Genomic DNA, 18415 nt, shown 5'->3' with positions numbered 1-18415 from the left:
TTTAACACCAAACCCCACAAACAAAACCACAACCAAAGCTAAGCTGGTCACGTTTCAGTGGCTTCAAATAAGACTTTTCAGTTCTATTTCTGCAAATCCAGACTTTTCAGCCCTTTTCTCCAAACTGCGTTTTAGTGCTTCAATCTGCTGTTGTCTCTGTGTTCCCTCTCTGCTCTTCTGCTCCACCTCCTCATCACCGGCCCCGCTAGTCAGCTAGGCCACCCAGGTCGAACATAAGGCAAATTAAAGTGGAATCACTGCGGACCAGAGGCGGCACCCAGGAGGCGGGGCTCGGAACTCACATGCCGCCCCCCCACTCACTCACTGTTCTCTCCCTGCTGTCCTCACTCGGAGTCAGGGCTGGGCCTTCTAAATGGCTTTCACGGCAATTATTTGTGCCTGGGGGACAGGCGCATGCTTCAGCATTCATTTTGTTTTTTTTTGGTCTCTCTTTGCGGTCTGTTGCCTGTCTTTTCTCCAACATACTGTTCTTAGAACACGTGATCATATTTTAAAGACAACTTTACAGATAAATGCAGGCAGCTCCAAGGCAGCAGGTAGTTCAAATTTTTTGTCAGTACAAAGCCTATCCAACTCTTCACCTTCTTAAGAGCCACTGAGACACCATAATTTAATTTCTATGAAACTGTGCATGGCACTGCAACATACATTATTTGAAGTGTAACACTTCAGTGGCCCAATTAAAAAAACGTAAGAGGCCGATTTTTATTCTTTCCATTACACGCCCAAAAATGACCTTTATGCAGAAAATAAATACCACCTTTATTATTAGTTAATAAACAACTATGCTGTAGAAACTTCACTATATACACTATAAACTTCGAGAGTGTACAGAAAAGTCAAGAAACAAAGGGGGGCTTACTTGTTATCATCAAAAGGATGTCTTGCAGTAAGGTTGGAGCAGACACCTAGGTTCTCTTTGCTACGTTTGCTTATAATACGAGGTTTACTGTCAAAACACTCCTAAAGCAAAAAACACAAACATGTGACAAGGAACACAAACATGTGATAAATTTCTTTCAAATGACTAAATGTAAAACTAACATAAGTCAATTAAGTCATTATATCCTACCTCACAGAGAAACATGAACATGCCCATATGAAGCTGTAGAAGGCGTGTAACACTAAGTGCTCTTCTCTCGTTTGTGCCCAGAGGATCGAATAAAAGCTCTCTGCTCAGGGCTCCTTTCCTCTCCTGAGTCCACACATCTATCTCTTCCTGGCAATAGGCAAAAGTACAGTTTTCCCCGTACTGGCACTCTTGACGCTCCTGCACCTCTGCATGGAGAGAAGAAGAAGTCAGAGCGCTTAAAAAAGAAAACTACATCCCATCAGATTCCACTTACATCACTGAAAAGGAAAAACCCAAATGATCCTCGTGAAAACTCATATTTAATGACTGCTGACATAAGTAGGGTTTCCCAAGTAACTGTAGTCCTTGAATATAACTTAGTTCTAGGGGTGGGAATCTCTGGGCGATTTGATTTGATTATGATTGAGGACTGCAATGTTCTTATAATAAGAATATCGATGCATCTTGATGCCTCTTTTTTCCTATTCAGGATTTTTTTCTCTCACTGTGAGGACTTTGTACTTTTAAAGCAAAGTACTTGTAATGACCCATAATGAATTTCCTTCCAATAACTTATTAATAAAACAAATGGAAGTGATGTGGCAAGTGAGCTGGCTTTCAATCACTGCTCTTGTTTGGAGCATGAGACACCAGGTGCCACTCATCTGTGATAAAATGCACTGTTACAGTGACCTAAGGCCCTGTGGAAATGGATATCCACGCAGCACGTTACAGCTGTCTTACCAGTTTTCTTTAGTGATTTGATAACTGATTTAGGTCTTGTAGTGAGCGGGGGTCGCTTTGTCAGTGAAATACGTTCGAGACGAGACACTATATCTCAGCTCCAAAGTGGGCAACATAGCACGAAAGCCCTGGTTCTCAAAGACGGGGTACAGACGCCAATCCTTGGCAATAAAAGTTGCAACAGAATTTGCAATTCGCTTCCAATTTGGGTGGAAGCTTTGAAAACAATTGCTCAATGGTCCTCTGATTGGCAGCAAGTACAACCAGACAGAAAATGAGTAGAAACAACTAATACGGTTTCTCATGTTTGTCATTTCCAAAATATTTTCGTTTAGTTTGACACAACTTGCCCAACCTAGCATTTAATGCATTGGGTGCTTGCTCATCCATTTATTTTTGTTATATGCACGTCACAAAGTGTCCAGTCGCTGTGCTTCTGCACTTCCAAGTTCCACCATTTGCGTTCCATCAACACTACACATTCTAAATTAAAACTCAGAAAATCTATCTTTGACATTTGCGAACAGATTCAGAGTTGTCCAAGTCTGTACCACAGGGCATCCAAGAATCTTTTGCCCCCACTCCAAACTTGGTTCCCATCCAAAACTCTGTGCATGCCACTTAGAATAGCAAATTTTACAATACTTTTAGTTGCCACCACAAAACAACTTATGCCAACCACTAGGGGTGAAAAGAAATTCTAGATTCTTGGACAGAGATTCTCTCATGGTCATAGAAGTGATTATCTCTTGAAAAATTCTGAATCGATTTACAAAACTAGAAATTTATAAAGAAAATTATAAAGAGGAATACTTTGCTGCAGACTGGCTTGGAGGAAAGACAATGCAACACCTCACTAAGGCACACATATCCTATGTAATAACACGACTTTGCACAACAGCCAATTACGATACATATTAAAACAATGATAGTCAATATAAATAAAAAATGGAGATGCATCGAGAATCGTTTTTATAATCTAACAAAATTTAGGGATGGATAATATTTAAAATTATATCAGTAACAGAAACTGATTAAACATTATTGCCATTGAACAGATTATTAATATTTCAGAAAGGTATTTGACTATTGTACTCCAAAAGAGCAAAATGTTTAGCTAACACTGGTCTACTGTACTAAAATCTTTCAAATCATTCAAAGAAACCACACAGACATTTCACATCCCTGGCAGATTTGCACAATGATAAAACAAAAAAACCTTTGCAGAGAACGAACGCTCCTAGAAAGTTATTGCGGGCAGGGCGAGGTCTTATCCTCTTCCAAGTTGTATCGTCAGACGATTTGAGACGACACAGCAGCACATCTCTCTTGCAGCGATGAGCTGCTTCAGGCTGGTACTTGTAATCCATGACCCGAGGACCTACACCAGAAAAGAGCCCATTTTGCTCTTCAAAAGCCATGCTTATAATACACTGAATATACAAGCACCACAGACTGTACTGTTGATGTCAAAAACAGTACCTATACGGCTGTAGCAGGCATGGCAGGCCTGTCTAAACTCATGGGTGGCAGCCAGTGGGTTCCGGGAGAGCAGGGAAAGGTTGGTGGTAGTTGAGCCATTCTGCTGGGTTCAAAGGTCAAATGTGGTTTCCAAACAGATTTTGTGGGACAATATACTGCACAGCAAAATCACTCTGAAGTTAAACAGATAAGGTTGTGAGGGAGCTGAAAGGTAAAAGAAGCAAAAAAAGTGCTTACTGTGTGGATGGCACTGAGGTTCCGTAACCCAGGGATGAAATTAGTAGAGATTCTTCCTCCTGAAGGTGTCAAGTAAAAATAGGTATAAAATAAGCATCACTAAAATGTTATATTCACACTATAATAGCTTTGCAATTACATACATATTTGAAACAGGAGCCATTCTTACAGTGGCATGCAAAAGTTTGAGTACCTATGGTAAAAATTTCTGTTACTATGACTACCTAAGTGAGTAGAAGATAACGATATCCAAAAAGCATTTCACAATTTTACAGTGAAAAAACAAAAAGGATCATCATGTAAATGATCATCAGACCTTAATTAGCTTGTTAGGGCTATAGTTTGTTTGCAATCATTGTTGGGCAAGGCCAGGCAATGTAAATTTCAGAAGTTTATAAATACTCTGACTTGTCAAACTTTGTTCCAACAATTAGCAGCCGCAGGAGAAGGCTACAAGATGATAGTGTTTTCAGGTAACCGCTTCCTCAGTTCATAGCATAATTAAGAAGCAGCAGTTAATACGAACGGAAGGGTAAAGCTGAGTTCTGGAAGACCAAGAAAACTTCCCAAGAGAACTTCTAAGATTGCTAGACCTGTGAATTAAACCCTCATAAGACTGCAAAAGACTTTCTGAAGGTTTAAAAGACTCTGGAATGGTGGTGCACAGTTCTACTGTGCAGTGACATCTGCACAAATATGACCTTCATGGGAGAGTAAATCAGCAGGAAATCTTTCCCGAGTCATCACAAAATTCAGCATCAGAAGACCACAAAGGAAAACCTAACAAACCTGATGCATTTTGGAAATAAGTCCTACAGACTGATGAACCTAAAACAGAATGTTTGGGCCACACTTAGCAAAGAGATATTATATAGGGCAGTATGATGGTAAACGATAAACACATTCCTCTCAATTCTGTTTAAAAGGCATGCTAATTTGTGTTGCTAACAGAAAAAGGGAGGAAATCAAAGCTAGAAAAAAAAAAAAAAAAAGAAAAAGAAAATGTAGCCACAGCTACATTTATCAGAACCACAGTCTCTGTACACACAACAGAAAACACTTGATTTTAGCTTTCACTCCAACTGTTACTCAACTTTGCACTGTCCCTTAAACCGATGCGCTATCCTCTAAACTGGTGTCATTTTAACATCAGCCAACAGCAATAACTACCACCAAGCCTGTGCTGTGGTGTGGTATATTTGGCCTGCAAACTAAGCTCTCTCCCAAAAACCACAAAACAGGTTAAATTTCAGCTGTCACTCTTCTTTTGCACTCGCAAACCTTTTTCGCTAACGTTATGGTCATCAGGCTACAGATCCTACTGAACAGGTTGAATTCTGCCTTTTCGTCTTTTCAATGGTTGCTCGACTTCAATCTCTCAGATTGAAATCTTTATTTTCATCATTATCTAAACCATCAGCTTTATATCTAATATGTGCCAACAAAGATCTCTCTCCTAATTAGAAGCACGGACTTACCAACTGCTCGATAAATGGCATGACATTTATCGAATGAAAATCATAAACGGTGATCATTTATTTGGTTACCATGTATAGCAAACACGTCTTTTGAACTTAGAATAATGCTAGAGACAACAAAAAAGCATGACATGGCTCTCAAAGTCCCTCAATCTAAACATCAATGAAAATCTATGGGTTTTCTTTAGATACACTTCTAAAGAGCAGTGCATGCAAAGCAGCCAAATAATCTCACAGAAGAAAAAAAAAAAAAAAAAAAAAAAAAAAAAAAAACCCCACACAACAGCACAAGATGTGAAACTTGATAAATGGGGTGTTACTAAATACTAACCATGCAGGGCCCTTTTCCTTTTTAATTGTTGTGTTGCAAAAGACTGAAATAAAGTAATCTCTCTTAGAATATTTAAGAAATGTTATTTTAACCTAATGCCTTTTGGAAAATCGTTATTTTTCACTCAATTACCCAGTCACAGTAACTGAACTTATGACCAGGGGTGCCCAAATTTTTGCATGTCATTATATCTTTATTCTATATCTGCAGTTGCTATGTAACATCACTCTACTGCATCAAGTCTGCTGTGTATATGCTTCATTATTACTAGAATGAATATGTATGCTTTTTGTTCTGGAAAGATGTAGTTTAAGTCCTATCGAGCTAGATTAGTTTCATCTCAGGAGGTGCAGTTATTGAGTGATAACCGACTAGATACAGTGCCTTGAAAAAGTATTCATACCCCTTGAACTTTTCCACATTTTTTTCAGGTTACACCCAGAAACTTAAAATGTATTTCATGTGACAGACCAACACACAGTTGAAATTATGAAGGGAAAAGAACATTATACATCTTTTTCAAAACTTTTAGTAAATAAAAATCTGAAAAGTGTGGCATGCATTTCTATTCAGCTCCCTGTACTCTGAAACCCCTAAATAAAAACCAGTGTGACCATCTGCTTTCAGACGTCACCTAATTAGTAAATAGAGCCCACCTGTGTGTACTGTATTCTCAGTATAACTAGGGCTGTTCTGTGAAGGCCTCAGAGGCTTGTTAGAGAACATTAATGATCAAACAAAGAATGAATCATGAGAACCAATGAACACACCAGACAGGTCAGAGATAAAGTTGTGGACAAGTGTAAAGCAGGGTTAGGTTATAAAAAAAGTATCCCAAGCTATGAACACATCTCATAGAGCACTGTTCAGTCCATCATCCAAAAATGGAACAAGTATGGCACAACTGCAAACCTACCAAGACATGGCCTTCTACCTAAACTGACAGCCCAGGCAAGGACAGCACTAATTAGAGAAGCAGGCAAGAGGCCCATGGTCACTCTGGAGGAGCTGCAGAGATCCACAACTCAGGTGGGAGAATCTGTCCACAGGACAACTATTAGTTGTGCACCCTTCCATATAGGCCAGATTTGTAGAGTGGCAAGAAGAAAGCCTTTTCTGATAGCAAGCCATAAGAAGTCCATAAGAACGGGACACAGCAAACATGTGGAGGAAGGTTCTCTGATCAGATGAGACCAAAGTTTAACTTTTTGCCCTAAATGCAAAACACTGTATGTGGTGGAAAATTAATACCACACATCACACTGAACACACCAACCCCACCATGAAACATGGTGGCGGCAGCATCATGCTGTGGGAATGCTTCTCTTCAGCAGGCACAGGGAAGCTGGTCAGAGCTGATAGAAAGACAGCTGGAGCTAAATACAGGGCAATCCTGAAGGAAAACCTGTTAGAGGTTGCAAAAGACTTGAGACTGGGACGGAGGTTCACCTTGTAACAGGACAATGACCCTAAAAATACAGAGCTGTAATGGAATGGTTTAGATCAAAGCATATTCATGTGTTAGAATGGCCCAGTCAAAGTCCAGACCTAAATCCCATTGAGAATCTGTGGCAAGACTTAACTGCTGTTCACAAACTTGCCCATCTAATCTGCCTGGGCTTGATCTTTTTTTGCAAAGAAGAATGGGCAGAAATTTCAGTCTCTATATCTGCAGAGCTGGTAGAGACATGCCCTAAAAGACTTGCAGCTGTAATTGCAGCGAAAGGTGGTCCTACAAAGCATTGAATCATGGAAGCTGAATATAAATGAATGAATGAATGAATGAATGAATATAAATGAATGCCACGCATCCCAGATTTTTATTTGTAAAAAATCTTGAAAATCATGTATACTTTTCTTTTCATTTCACAATTATTGCTACTTTGTGTTGGTCTATCACATAAAATCCCAATAAAATACATTCACGTTTCTGGGTGTAATCTGCCATCTCTGTAGTTCTTAAAAGTCTGCTAAGTAATAATTCTAGAATGAATTTAGCAAAACTTGAAAGCTCCCACTAGTCCTGTTTGAATCAACATCAGTATCATAACAAAACAGGTAAAGAAAACACCTTTTTTTTCTTTTTTTGCAACTTGGAGACAAGGCTAACAGCTAAAACAGAGACTGATTTAACCCAATTTGTCATTGTTCAAGCTCATAACGGGACCACTGTTGTGGGGAAGAAACCCACAACAATTTGGTGTCTATTCCCTCCTGCACTGCATGATTATGCACCATCATTTAAAACTGAACTGATAATGGGTGCTACCACACACTGAAATGAGATGTAATGTCTCCTCCCGTGTCCAGTGGTGCATTTCGTTTTTGTTAGCACCGTGTTTGTCATTTAGCCAAAGTGTCTTTCGCATAAAGCCAGCATAAATGTCCACGCAAGGATGCTTCAATCCAGGCCATTTAGGACAATTTGGGGAAATTACACAAATCCTTTATCCTGTACAAATCAGCCAGTCAAATCAAAACACAAATTACACTACTCTGTACCTCCTCTGAAAAACAAATGCAACTTGAATAGGTCTTAAAAGAGCACATTTAATTTTACTTAATATTTAAGTTTACTTTCATTTTTCATGTATCTTGCAGAGAAAGGATACCTACAGTTTCTTGGCTATGCCCATGATGTAAAGTACTTTCAATCTTTTTAAATTGTTTTGGTAAACTGTTAAGAAAACAGCAAATAAAAGGTAATTGTTTTCTTTAGTTAGGTTACACAACATTTTGTTTAAACCAAAAAAAAAAAGCCTGTGAAGTGAGTCAAACCTTTATCACTTGTTGCCCTAGTTATGAGAACACCAGCTGACATCACAGATTACCTGGTAGCGTGTACTCTGACAGTGAGTCGAGCCCTTCTGTGCTCCGTGATTCAGCCCTGCCTCTCCCCGGAGAATCTCCAGTTTCAGAACTGAATGAGATGAGAGACTCCATGGGCTGTGTGGAACTCTCACTCTGCCCCAGCACAGAGAAGGCATCCAGCTGAGGAAGAGGGCTGACCACAGAGGCAAAATAAGGGGGTGTGAGCTGGGAGGAAGAAGCTGGGAGTCCAGAGGGGTAGGGAGGACGCAATCCTACTGCCGTGTTTGGTAGGTTAGTAGGAATGGCACCCTGAACAGGGTTCTCATGGTAAGGAAGGGAAAAAAAAAAAAAAAAAAAAGACAAAACCAGAGATTAAATTTAATATATGCAGTACCACTTCAGATCTTTGACTCTTAGCTTTAAATGTTTACTGATTATGTATTTAGAAAGAAAAAAAAAAAAAAACCTGTACTAGTCACATATATATATATATATATATATATATATATATATATATATATATATATATATATATATATAGATACATAGAATCAAAGGGCCAAACACTAGGTTTTTAAAGGAGTCGCCGTCTCTATGGACAAAGCTGTAATTGTGAGTCATTTTAATATTCAAAAAGGGAAAGAAAGTGACCTTTTACATATGCGGGGAGCGTCTTTAATACAGTGCATTGTGATGTGTAAGATTCAATATTCATAACTTAAAGGCATGATTTCCTAAAACCTGGAGAAACTACTATGTTTGAGCATGTGGACCACAGAGTTCAGGAGAAAGCACGACTCCTGTTGAGATAGCAGGAATCTGCAGGCTGGGTGGTTAATAACATTTATGTCTGCTTTACGTAGACTTTAATACTCATCTGGAGACTGATTCAAGCAGAATTTTTTTTACCATTCTTCTATAATAAAAATCTTCAGCTGCACAGTTCTATGGGACATTCATTTTTTGAGTGGATTATAATATCCAGGCCAGTCTAGCACCCACACTGTGATTACACTGCCACGCTCCTGTAAAATGGGCAGAAAGGTGTGGTCATATTGAAATCAGCATGGACTTCCCTGATAAATACCAAATGCCTTCACAGATGTGCCAATTACCCATTAAGGACATGACAGACCCTAGCTTTTCAACTTATGTTCTCCCAGCCGAAGAAGAAAAGGATGATCCAAACATCCATAAACAATCTGAAAAAATGACTAGCCACACAACAACAGACATTTATATGGTCTATCAGTTAATTTCAAATGAGCTTAAGCCCAGATAAGCTGACTGCATTTCTAGACGCTGTTGACATATGGCTTCTGCTGTAAACAGCAGTCTTAATTTGCACTGAACGACAGTAAACACTCTTTGATGAAAAGTATTCCTGAGCACCTGCAGTAATGTTCATCACAGAAGTAGGGCAGTTTTTGATGCAATGCCAAAATCATGGGCATCAAGTTGTTTTTTTTTTGGCCTTGCCTTATACAGACACATTTTTCGCGATCCCTTGAATCTTTTGATGATATGCACTGTACAAAAGAAAACATCTGAAATGTACTGAATACAATCAGCTTTACACCAAGATGCTGTCTTCTAGAACAGGGGTTCTCACACTGAATACCTGTGAATAAGCACCTGAAAAGATCAAATTGTCAAAAACCAAGAAAAAAAAGGGAAATGTAGATGTGGACTATGATTTAGAGCTGCAGTTCACTGAGTTTTCACTGCAAAACTCCTGTGGTGGTTGGTCTGGAGTATAGTTTTCATTTGAAGTAAACCACACTCCACTCAGTGGGCCTTTGGATTAGTGTAATCTATTAGTGTAATCTTTGTGCAATCATTCTTAAGACGTGCAATATTATTATTGCACATCATATTAACTGCTACCTAACTTGTCTATTGCCTATTTAAAATATATAGTTCTACAGTCTTGTTCTTGATTTTTTTAGGCAAGTGTATATGGATATATTTTAACCTTATGTTTATTTTGTGTGTAAAGTGCCGTTGGATTGCTGCTCAATTTCATTGAACACTGCAATGACAAAGGCATCTTATCTTACAACCCCAATTCCAGTGAAGTTGGGACATTGTGTAATAAATAAATAAAAACAGAATACGATGATTTGCAAATCCTTTTCAACCTATATTCAATTGAATACACTACAAAGACAAGATATTTAATGTTCAAACGGATAAACTTTGTTGTTTTTTTTACAAATATTCACTCATTTTAAATTTGATGCCTGCAACACGTTCCAAAGAAGTTGGAACAGGGGCAATAAAAGACTGGGAAAGTCAAGGAATGCTCAAAACACACCTGTTTTGGAACGTTCCACAGGTGAACAGGTTAACTGGAAACAGGTGAGTGTCATGATTGGGTATAAAGGGAGCATCCCTGAAAGGCAACAAGCAAGGATGGGGCGAGGTTCACCGCTTTGTGAACAACTGCATGAACAAATAGTCCAACAGTTTAAGAACAATGTTTCTCAACGTGCAACTGCAAGGAATTTAGGGATTTCATCATCTACAGTCCATAATATCATCAAAGGATTCAGAGAATCTGGAGAAAATCTCTGCAAGTAAGAAAACCAACATTGAATGCCCGTGACCTTCAATCCCTCAGGCAGCACTGCATTAAAAACCCACATCATTCTGTAATGGATATTACCACATGGGCTCAGGAACACTTCAGAAAACCATTGTCAGTAAACACAGTTCGTCGCTCGTTCGTTTGTGGTAAAAGAGTGCAGGTACTAGACTGGCCTGCCTGCAGTCCAGACCTGTCTCCCATTGAAAGTGTGTGGTGCATTATGAAACGCAAAACATGACAGAGACCCCGGACTGTTGAGCAACTGAAGTTGAACGTCAAGCAAAAATGGGAAAGAATTCCACCTACAAAGCTTCAACAATTAGTGTCCTCAGTTCCCAAATGCTTATTGAGTGTTGTTAAAAGGAAAGGTGATGTAACACAGCGGTAAACATGCCCCTGTCCCAACTTCCTTGGAACCTGTTGCAGGCATCAAATTCAAAATGAGTGAATATTTGCAAAAAACAATAAAGCTTATCCATCTGAATATTAAATATCTTGTCTTTGTAGCATATTCAACAGAATATAGGTTGAAAAGGATTTGCAAATCATCGTATTCTGTTTTTATGTTTTACACAACGTCCCAACTTCACTGGAATTGGGGTTGTACATGATATACACCGATCAGGCATAAAATTATGATCACCTTGTTTCTTCACTCATTGTGCATTTTATCAGCTCCACTTACTATATAGGTCTGAATACAATCGGATTACAGATTCAGACTGAGGTGTTTATATGCTCAGTCTACTCAACAATCTGACAAAAATCTTCGTTTACATGCCCACTACAAGTAATCCGATGCAAAATGACGTTAGCGTGGCGGCTTTTCGTCCGTCACCCATTTTGTTTTGCTTCTTCGACGATGAGGATTGCACCTCCCTTTCTTTTCTCTTGTGCCAAGTAATAAGTATGATCCTCCATCTCTGAAAATTTGGGTTCTCCAATTTCACACAGCACAAAATCCTCAGCCAGCACCCTCATCAACCACTGACTATTCTTTCTTCCAACTCGTGCTTTAGTGTCTCCAAATTCAAGCAGCTGCTTTATGGTAAAAACAAGAAAGGCACTGTCTTGAACCTGTGTTTGGTTTGTCCATTCTGGGCTTGTAACATCTTACCCTCAAACTGCAAGTGTGGCTGCAAGTTTTCTCTGCAACAAAACAGAAGCTGACTTCATCAGCTGTTTGAAGACTGAGACCCAATCCCATTTTATCCCTTGCCCTTAATATTTAGCCCTCTGTTTTGCACATTCACATCTAGGGTCTGATTTTTTTTGGAGATATAGTAGGGTAGGGTGAATTGTTATGGCTACATGGTATTTCAGAGGCACAATCCAAATGAAATGTTACCGGGGGGGGTTTATTATTTGTCTTACACCCCCTTTTTGAAAGGATATGATGCCCTAAATGTAACTGAAGCCCAGCAGCAAGGTTGCTGAACTTTTCCTCCTTTCTCCGCCACCGCGGAAGACGGGCTAGGTCGCCGACACAGCACTGCTAGTTGCCTGTTAATGACATTATTTTTTTTTTGAGGGCTGTCCCATTTCGTAGGGCAATATTTCAACCACTACCCCTTGTACCTCAGTTCCAGTTGAAATGGAGGTGTGCTTTTCTCGTTTGGAACCAAATCCTGCACTCAAAATGGCTGTTTGTGGACAAGATTGGACACTCCTGTTATACCGATATACACTTTTGTACTATACAATCCATTTCTGCTAAGAGATCTCTGTAAAACTTACACACCGCACATTTAACACAGCAAAGTCAGAAAGATATTTCAAACTACTGTCCAATCTCCATGTTTTTTCCTCTCCAAGACTTTAAAGAAAATTGTGTCCAATAACTGTTCTTTCTTAAGAAGGAATATTAAGCATGATTTGTTCCAGTCAGGCTTCAAGGAATATTACAGCACAAAAGATATCCTAACAGTGCTTATTGGTCTGTGGCTGCCTTCAAATTGCGTCTATGTTTCGGTCTTGGTGCTTTTGTATTTGAGTGTAGCAGTCGACACTATTGATCATGAATTTTTAGTGGACAGGCTTCAAGTTTTTACCTGATTTAATTGAAATTATAATCATATCTGAAAGACCGGTACCAATTTTATGAGCATCAATGAAGAGTTTCTAGAGCTTAAAGGGCACATTAGGGTGTCCCACAAGATTCCCCCTGGGACATAATTCACCAACTCCTTTAATTTTTATGCTGACCATATACATACACTACATTGCCAAAAGTATTCCCTCATCTGCATTCACACACATAAACTGGAGTGACATCCCATTCTTACTCCAGGCAGATTTAATATGACTGCCCACCCTTTGCAGCTATAACAGCTTCAGCTCTTCTGGGAAGGCTTTCCACAAGGTTCAGGAGTGTGTTTATGGGAATTTTTGACCATTCTTCCAGAAGCACATTGTTGAGGTCAGACACTGATTATCCCAAAGGTGTTCCATCAGGTTGAGGTCAGGACTCTGTGCAGGCCAGTCAAGTTCTTCCACACCAAACTAGCTCATCCATGTCTTTGTGCACCAGAGCACAAAGCAAAGTCCATAGTAATGTTGGAACAGGAAATGGTGTGTCCAAACTGTTCACACAAAGCTGGGAGCATGAAATTGTCTAAAATCTCTTGGTCTGCTGAAGCATTAAGAGTTCCTTTCAATGAAACTAAGAGGCTGAGCCCTACTCCTGAAAAACAACCCCACAACATAATTCCCCCCTCCTCCAAAATTTCAATGCATTACATTACATTTACATTACATTAACAGCATTTGGCTGACGCTCTTATCCAGAGCGACTTACAATTTGATCATTTTACACAATTGGCCTGACTGCATGTCTTTTGGACTGTGGGAGGAAACCGGAGAACCCGGAGGAAACCCACGCAGACACTGGGAGAACATGCAAACTCCACACAGAGAGGACCCCGGTCGCCCGGCCAGGGAATCGAACCCAGGCCCTCCTTGCTGTGAGGCGACAGCGCTACCCACCACGCCACCGTGCCGCCAAACAAGTACCATTCTCGTGGCAACCGCCAAACCCAGAGTCATCCATTGGATTGCCAGATGGAGAAGCACTTCACGGCTGAATTGCTGTCACTCCCCATCGTTTGCACTTTTTTATAACACCACTGAGGGTTGACTGTGGAATATTCAGTAGCGAGGAAATGTCAGGACTGTACAGGTGGCATCCTGCCACGGCACCATGCTGGAATTCACTGAGCTCCTGAGAGTGACCATTCTTTCATAAATGTTAGTAGAAGCAGTCTGCATGCCTGGATGCTTGGTTTCATACACCTGTGGCCATGGAAGTGATTGGAACACCTGAAGTAAATTATTTGGACGGGTGAGTGAATACTTTTGGCAACACAGTGTACTTTTCAGTTCATCCACTACAAGAAATGCTGTGTTAAAGACACTAAAGATTATGGTACTATATCTGCTTGAGAAGGTATTTTACTTCCCACTAGAGCTTGATGTTTTATCACTTGATTTCTATATAAATATTTCTGAAACAGAAATGTATTATCTGGCAAATATAGCAAATGTCTTATCTCTACATGATAAAAACCTTTACATGCTCAGTACATACAGAACATCGAATATCTAAAATTACGTTTCTACTGCACTTATAACGCAGTTATTGTTCTTTTTAAAAAAAAAGCATAAAAGTGATTCAGCTGCCTGAAAATATTTGCAGCTAATAAAAAATGTGCAAATTTGATTTCTGGCCAAACCATTGTTTTATATATGTCCTATATTATTCTGTATACAGGTAAAAGTCTTTATCTTCTCATATATTTGATCTGTTTTTTACTGTCTATGGACAAAAATAAATAAATTTAAAAATTATCACAGAGAAAAAGATGCAAAAACATAGGAAAGCAGAGCTTATCACTTCGTCCTACAACTGTCCTGCGCCGTTTTCCATTTCACTCACCACGCTGACCTCAGCTCCTTTGGGGATGTTTTCCAGCAGGCTGTCCAAATCTTCGTTTATCACACATTCACCCATATGCTCAGACACAGGCACAGAATATTGTACCCGCCCTGTGGGTACTTGGTTTGGGCTCTCTGGTGTATCCTGGGGTACTACTGGACTCAGTGATGGCATCGGTGGATCATCACTGACTGGGATTGGAGTGGCCAAAGGTGCGGGAATGCACTGGGCATTTGCCAAGTCTGTGAGGGACCATAAAGTCAGAAAAATTTGAGGGTGGGGACTTAGTAAAGGAAATGCAAGAGACGTCACTTAAAAATGCCAAAAAAGCATCACCGACTAATGTCAAAGTAGTAAAAATATATATTTTGAGTATTTTGAAAAGCACCAGTACCTGACCCAATATCTGTCAAAGACTCAAGCCCATTTGATGTCTAAAGAAAGAAGCAACAAATGAAAAAGCCGAACTACTGATGTTATCCAGAAGATATATGGAGTCTCATTATACCAGCAGACCACCAGAAGCCAATACTTACATCCCCTGTAGAAGAAGCGGTTTCTCCATTACTGTCTGTTTGAGATGCCAGAGTGTCATCCTGGACACACATACAAAAAACCCTCAACGCACATACAGGGTTTACACTCGTTACCGTTTCTCTATCATTTTGCCAGAACTTTAAAGTTGAAAGAGTTCAAATGACACACCTGTGTGCTGATATAGGCTTTACGGAGTTTCAAGCCAAGTTTCACGGCCAGATCCTGAGCCAGTTCACTGACTTGTCTGTCCTGTATATATAAATATATAAAAAAAAATTAAATAAAAAAAAAAATAATAATCTTACCAACTTAATATCATGACATAGTATTTAAAACTACTTAAAATTACAACTCAGATTTACTTTTAAACTTGAAAGCCGCTCTAAATATAAATTTAGCAGTCTAGGAGGTCATTCATTTTCAATGAGAGCTGGCAATTTCCGATGACAGGAGGCGGCATGAACATTGGCAACACTAAGTGGGCAGAGTCACAGAGTTTAACTTTATGCACAGAGGTGGACAAAGTACATAAATCATGTACTTGAGTTAAAGTAGAGATACCCAAGGTAAGATATTACTCCAGTAAAAGCAGAAGTCCTCCCTTTAGACCCCTGAGTAAAAGTACAAAAGTATTTGACGACTAATGTCCTATTATCATTTTTGTTAAAACTCTTGCTTCATTACCTCATTTTAGGTGAAAATACTCCAGTGTCACGCTTGGTAAATGAATCTTTTAATAGAATGTTATTAATAAGTCTGACACTGATGTCTATTAAAATGATCATATGCACAAAACACTGAAGGCAAATAATTTCCATCAGGTAAAACCAAGTGGCTCTGAAAAAAACTGAAACTTTGCTTGTTTGTAAAAAGTTAAGATTTATCTAACTTAGTTACAAGTTTAAGATTAATAAAAACTTGCTTTAAACTCAGATTCACAAATGAGTTTTCCTTTACTATATTGCATCTGGAAGTCTCTTCATAAACTAGCAAAAACAAATTTACTATAAAATGTACTATAAAAGTGTTTGTATAAATTCAGAAAAAAGTCACAATTGCATGTGTGTACATATTTCTACACTGTGATCTATTTACATACAGTTAGGTTAGTTCAACTGACGTTGAACCATGTGCTTGCACTGGGTCGGTATGTCCAACAGGTCAAAATAAGTTCAAAACAAGCTTTAATTTTTACATGTTACGTTTTTATACACACAAAAAACAAAAGGAATGAGAGATTTCACATAATGTAGTGGAGTGAAAAGTAAAATATTTGACTTTGAAATGTAGTGGAGTGAAAGTAGAAAGTCACCCCAAATGGAAATACTTCAGTAAAGTACAGATACATAAGCACATGCTTTATCTTTGCCACTTTGAAATGGTATCCTCCTTTTTTGATTTCTAGCTAATTGTTACTACTAGAGATGCAAACAGACAGCAATCACAAAGAACAGCATTTTCCTCACAAACTGACTGCACAGACATGGGGATTAAATAAAAATAAGCACACAAGCGACTTCCCATTAGGACTTTTAATTTTAGCGGGAATGCATCTGATTTCTGCTTGGCATCTGTGAAACCATGGCAACCAACGGCCCAGTTCAGAAACACCCACAGGTGATGAGCAACCAGCGATTTAGGCAACAAGAGGCGAAAATTCGCTACTGGTGTGAACGTAAAGGATACATAATAATAATCCAAGACCACATGCAGTTAGGACTGAGTTTGATAACCCTGCTGTAGAGCACTGTGACCTTTAACAAGAGCAGTAAAGCTGTTCAACACAAAATAAAACCAGCACCTTGAACACATAACCATAAAAACATCATGCCTTGTACTTTTTTTTTATTATTATTGTATATACTCATGAATGCCATGGACTGATATTGATATATAAAACACCGGCTTTGAGCGTTTGATATTATTTTTATATTATTATTTGATATTATTGAAATGTCAAAAACTGCAAAACAAAAAAGGAGAAAGGGCTTTGCTCTGACAACAGCGATACACACTGCTCAAAAAAATAAAGGGAACACTTAAACAACACAATATAACTCCAAGTAAATCAAACTTCTGTGAAATCAAACTGTCCACTTAGGAAGCAACACTGATTGACAATCAATTTCACAGCTGTTGTGCAAATGGAATAGACAACAGGTGGAAATTATTGGCAATTAGCAAGACACACTCAATAAAGGAGTGGTTCTGCAGGTGGGGACCACAGACCACTTCTCAGTACCTATGCTTTCTGGCTGATGTTTTGGTCACTTTTGAATGTTGGTGGTGCTTTCACACTCGTGGTAGCATGAGACGGACTCTACAACCCACACAAGTGGCTCAGGTAGTGCAGCTCATCCAGGATGGCACATCAATGTGAGCTGTGGCAAGAAGGTTTGCTGTGTCTGACAGAGTAGTGTCCACAGGCTGGAGGCGCTACCAGGAGACAGGCCATTACACCAGGAGATGTGGAGGAGGCCGTAGGAGGGCAACAACCCAGCAGCAGGACTGGTACCTCCGCCTTTGTGCAAGGAGGAACAGGAGGAGCACTGCCAGAGCCCTGCAAAATGACCTCCAGCACGCACAATTGTGCATGTGTCTGCACAAACGGTTAGAAACCGACTCCATGAGGATGGTATGAGGGCCCGACGTCCACAGACGGGGGTGGTGCTCACAGCCCAAAACCGTGCAGGACGCTTGGCATTTGCCAGAGAACACCAGGATTGGCAAATTCACCTCTGGCGCCCTGTGCTCTTCACAGATGAAAGCAGGTTCACACTGAGCACATGTGACAGACGTGACAGAGTCTGGAGGCGCCGTGGAGAGCAATCTGCTGCCTGCAACGTCCTTCGGCATGACCGGTTTGGCAGTGGGTCAGCAATGGTGTGGGGTGGCATTTCTTTGGAGGGCCACACAGCCCTTCAAGTTCATCGCCGATTGAGCACATCTGGGCCATCATGTCTTGCTCCATCCACCAACGCCACATTGCACCACAGACTGTCCAGGAGTTGGCAGATGCTTTAGTCCAGGTCTGGGAGGAGATCTGGAGACCATCCACCACCTCATCAGGAGCATGCCCAGGCGTTGTAGGGAGGTCATACAGGCACGTGGAGGCCACACACAATACTGAGCCTTATTTTGACTTGTTTTAAGAACATTACATCAAAGTTGGATCAGC

The 18415-nt window shown here is 39.8% G+C and overlaps 1 protein-coding gene across 3 annotated transcripts in view; it reads right to left on the bottom strand.

Annotated features, from left to right (window-relative positions):
* Positions 1 to 18415, bottom strand: part of zc3h7bb (zinc finger CCCH-type containing 7Bb) — a 37058-nt gene that overhangs the window by 12853 nt on the left and 5790 nt on the right. Inside the window, exons 6-15 of one of the 3 annotated variants that reach the window (XM_037544158.1) lie at positions 15406 to 15486; positions 15237 to 15296; positions 15095 to 15134; positions 14701 to 14942; positions 8197 to 8497; positions 3557 to 3615; positions 3320 to 3422; positions 3057 to 3218; positions 1094 to 1299; positions 884 to 984 (exon numbers count right to left, since the gene is read on the bottom strand). In XM_037544158.1, coding sequence (XP_037400055.1) covers positions 884 to 984; positions 1094 to 1299; positions 3057 to 3218; positions 3320 to 3422; positions 3557 to 3615; positions 8197 to 8497; positions 14701 to 14942; positions 15095 to 15134; positions 15237 to 15296; positions 15406 to 15486 — 1355 coding nt within the window. The remainder of the gene's footprint in view (positions 1 to 883; positions 985 to 1093; positions 1300 to 3056; positions 3219 to 3319; positions 3423 to 3556; positions 3616 to 8196; positions 8498 to 14700; positions 14943 to 15094; positions 15135 to 15236; positions 15297 to 15405; positions 15487 to 18415) is intronic. The other 2 variants (XM_037544160.1, XM_037544159.1) reach the window with 2 other exon arrangements.

The sequence above is a fragment of the Pygocentrus nattereri genome, chromosome 13 (assembly GCF_015220715.1).
Source record: "Pygocentrus nattereri isolate fPygNat1 chromosome 13, fPygNat1.pri, whole genome shotgun sequence".
Lineage (NCBI taxonomy): Eukaryota > Metazoa > Chordata > Actinopteri > Characiformes > Serrasalmidae > Pygocentrus > Pygocentrus nattereri.
Note: the sequence above shows the minus strand (reverse complement) of the source record. Positions and strands in the feature narration are given on the sequence as shown.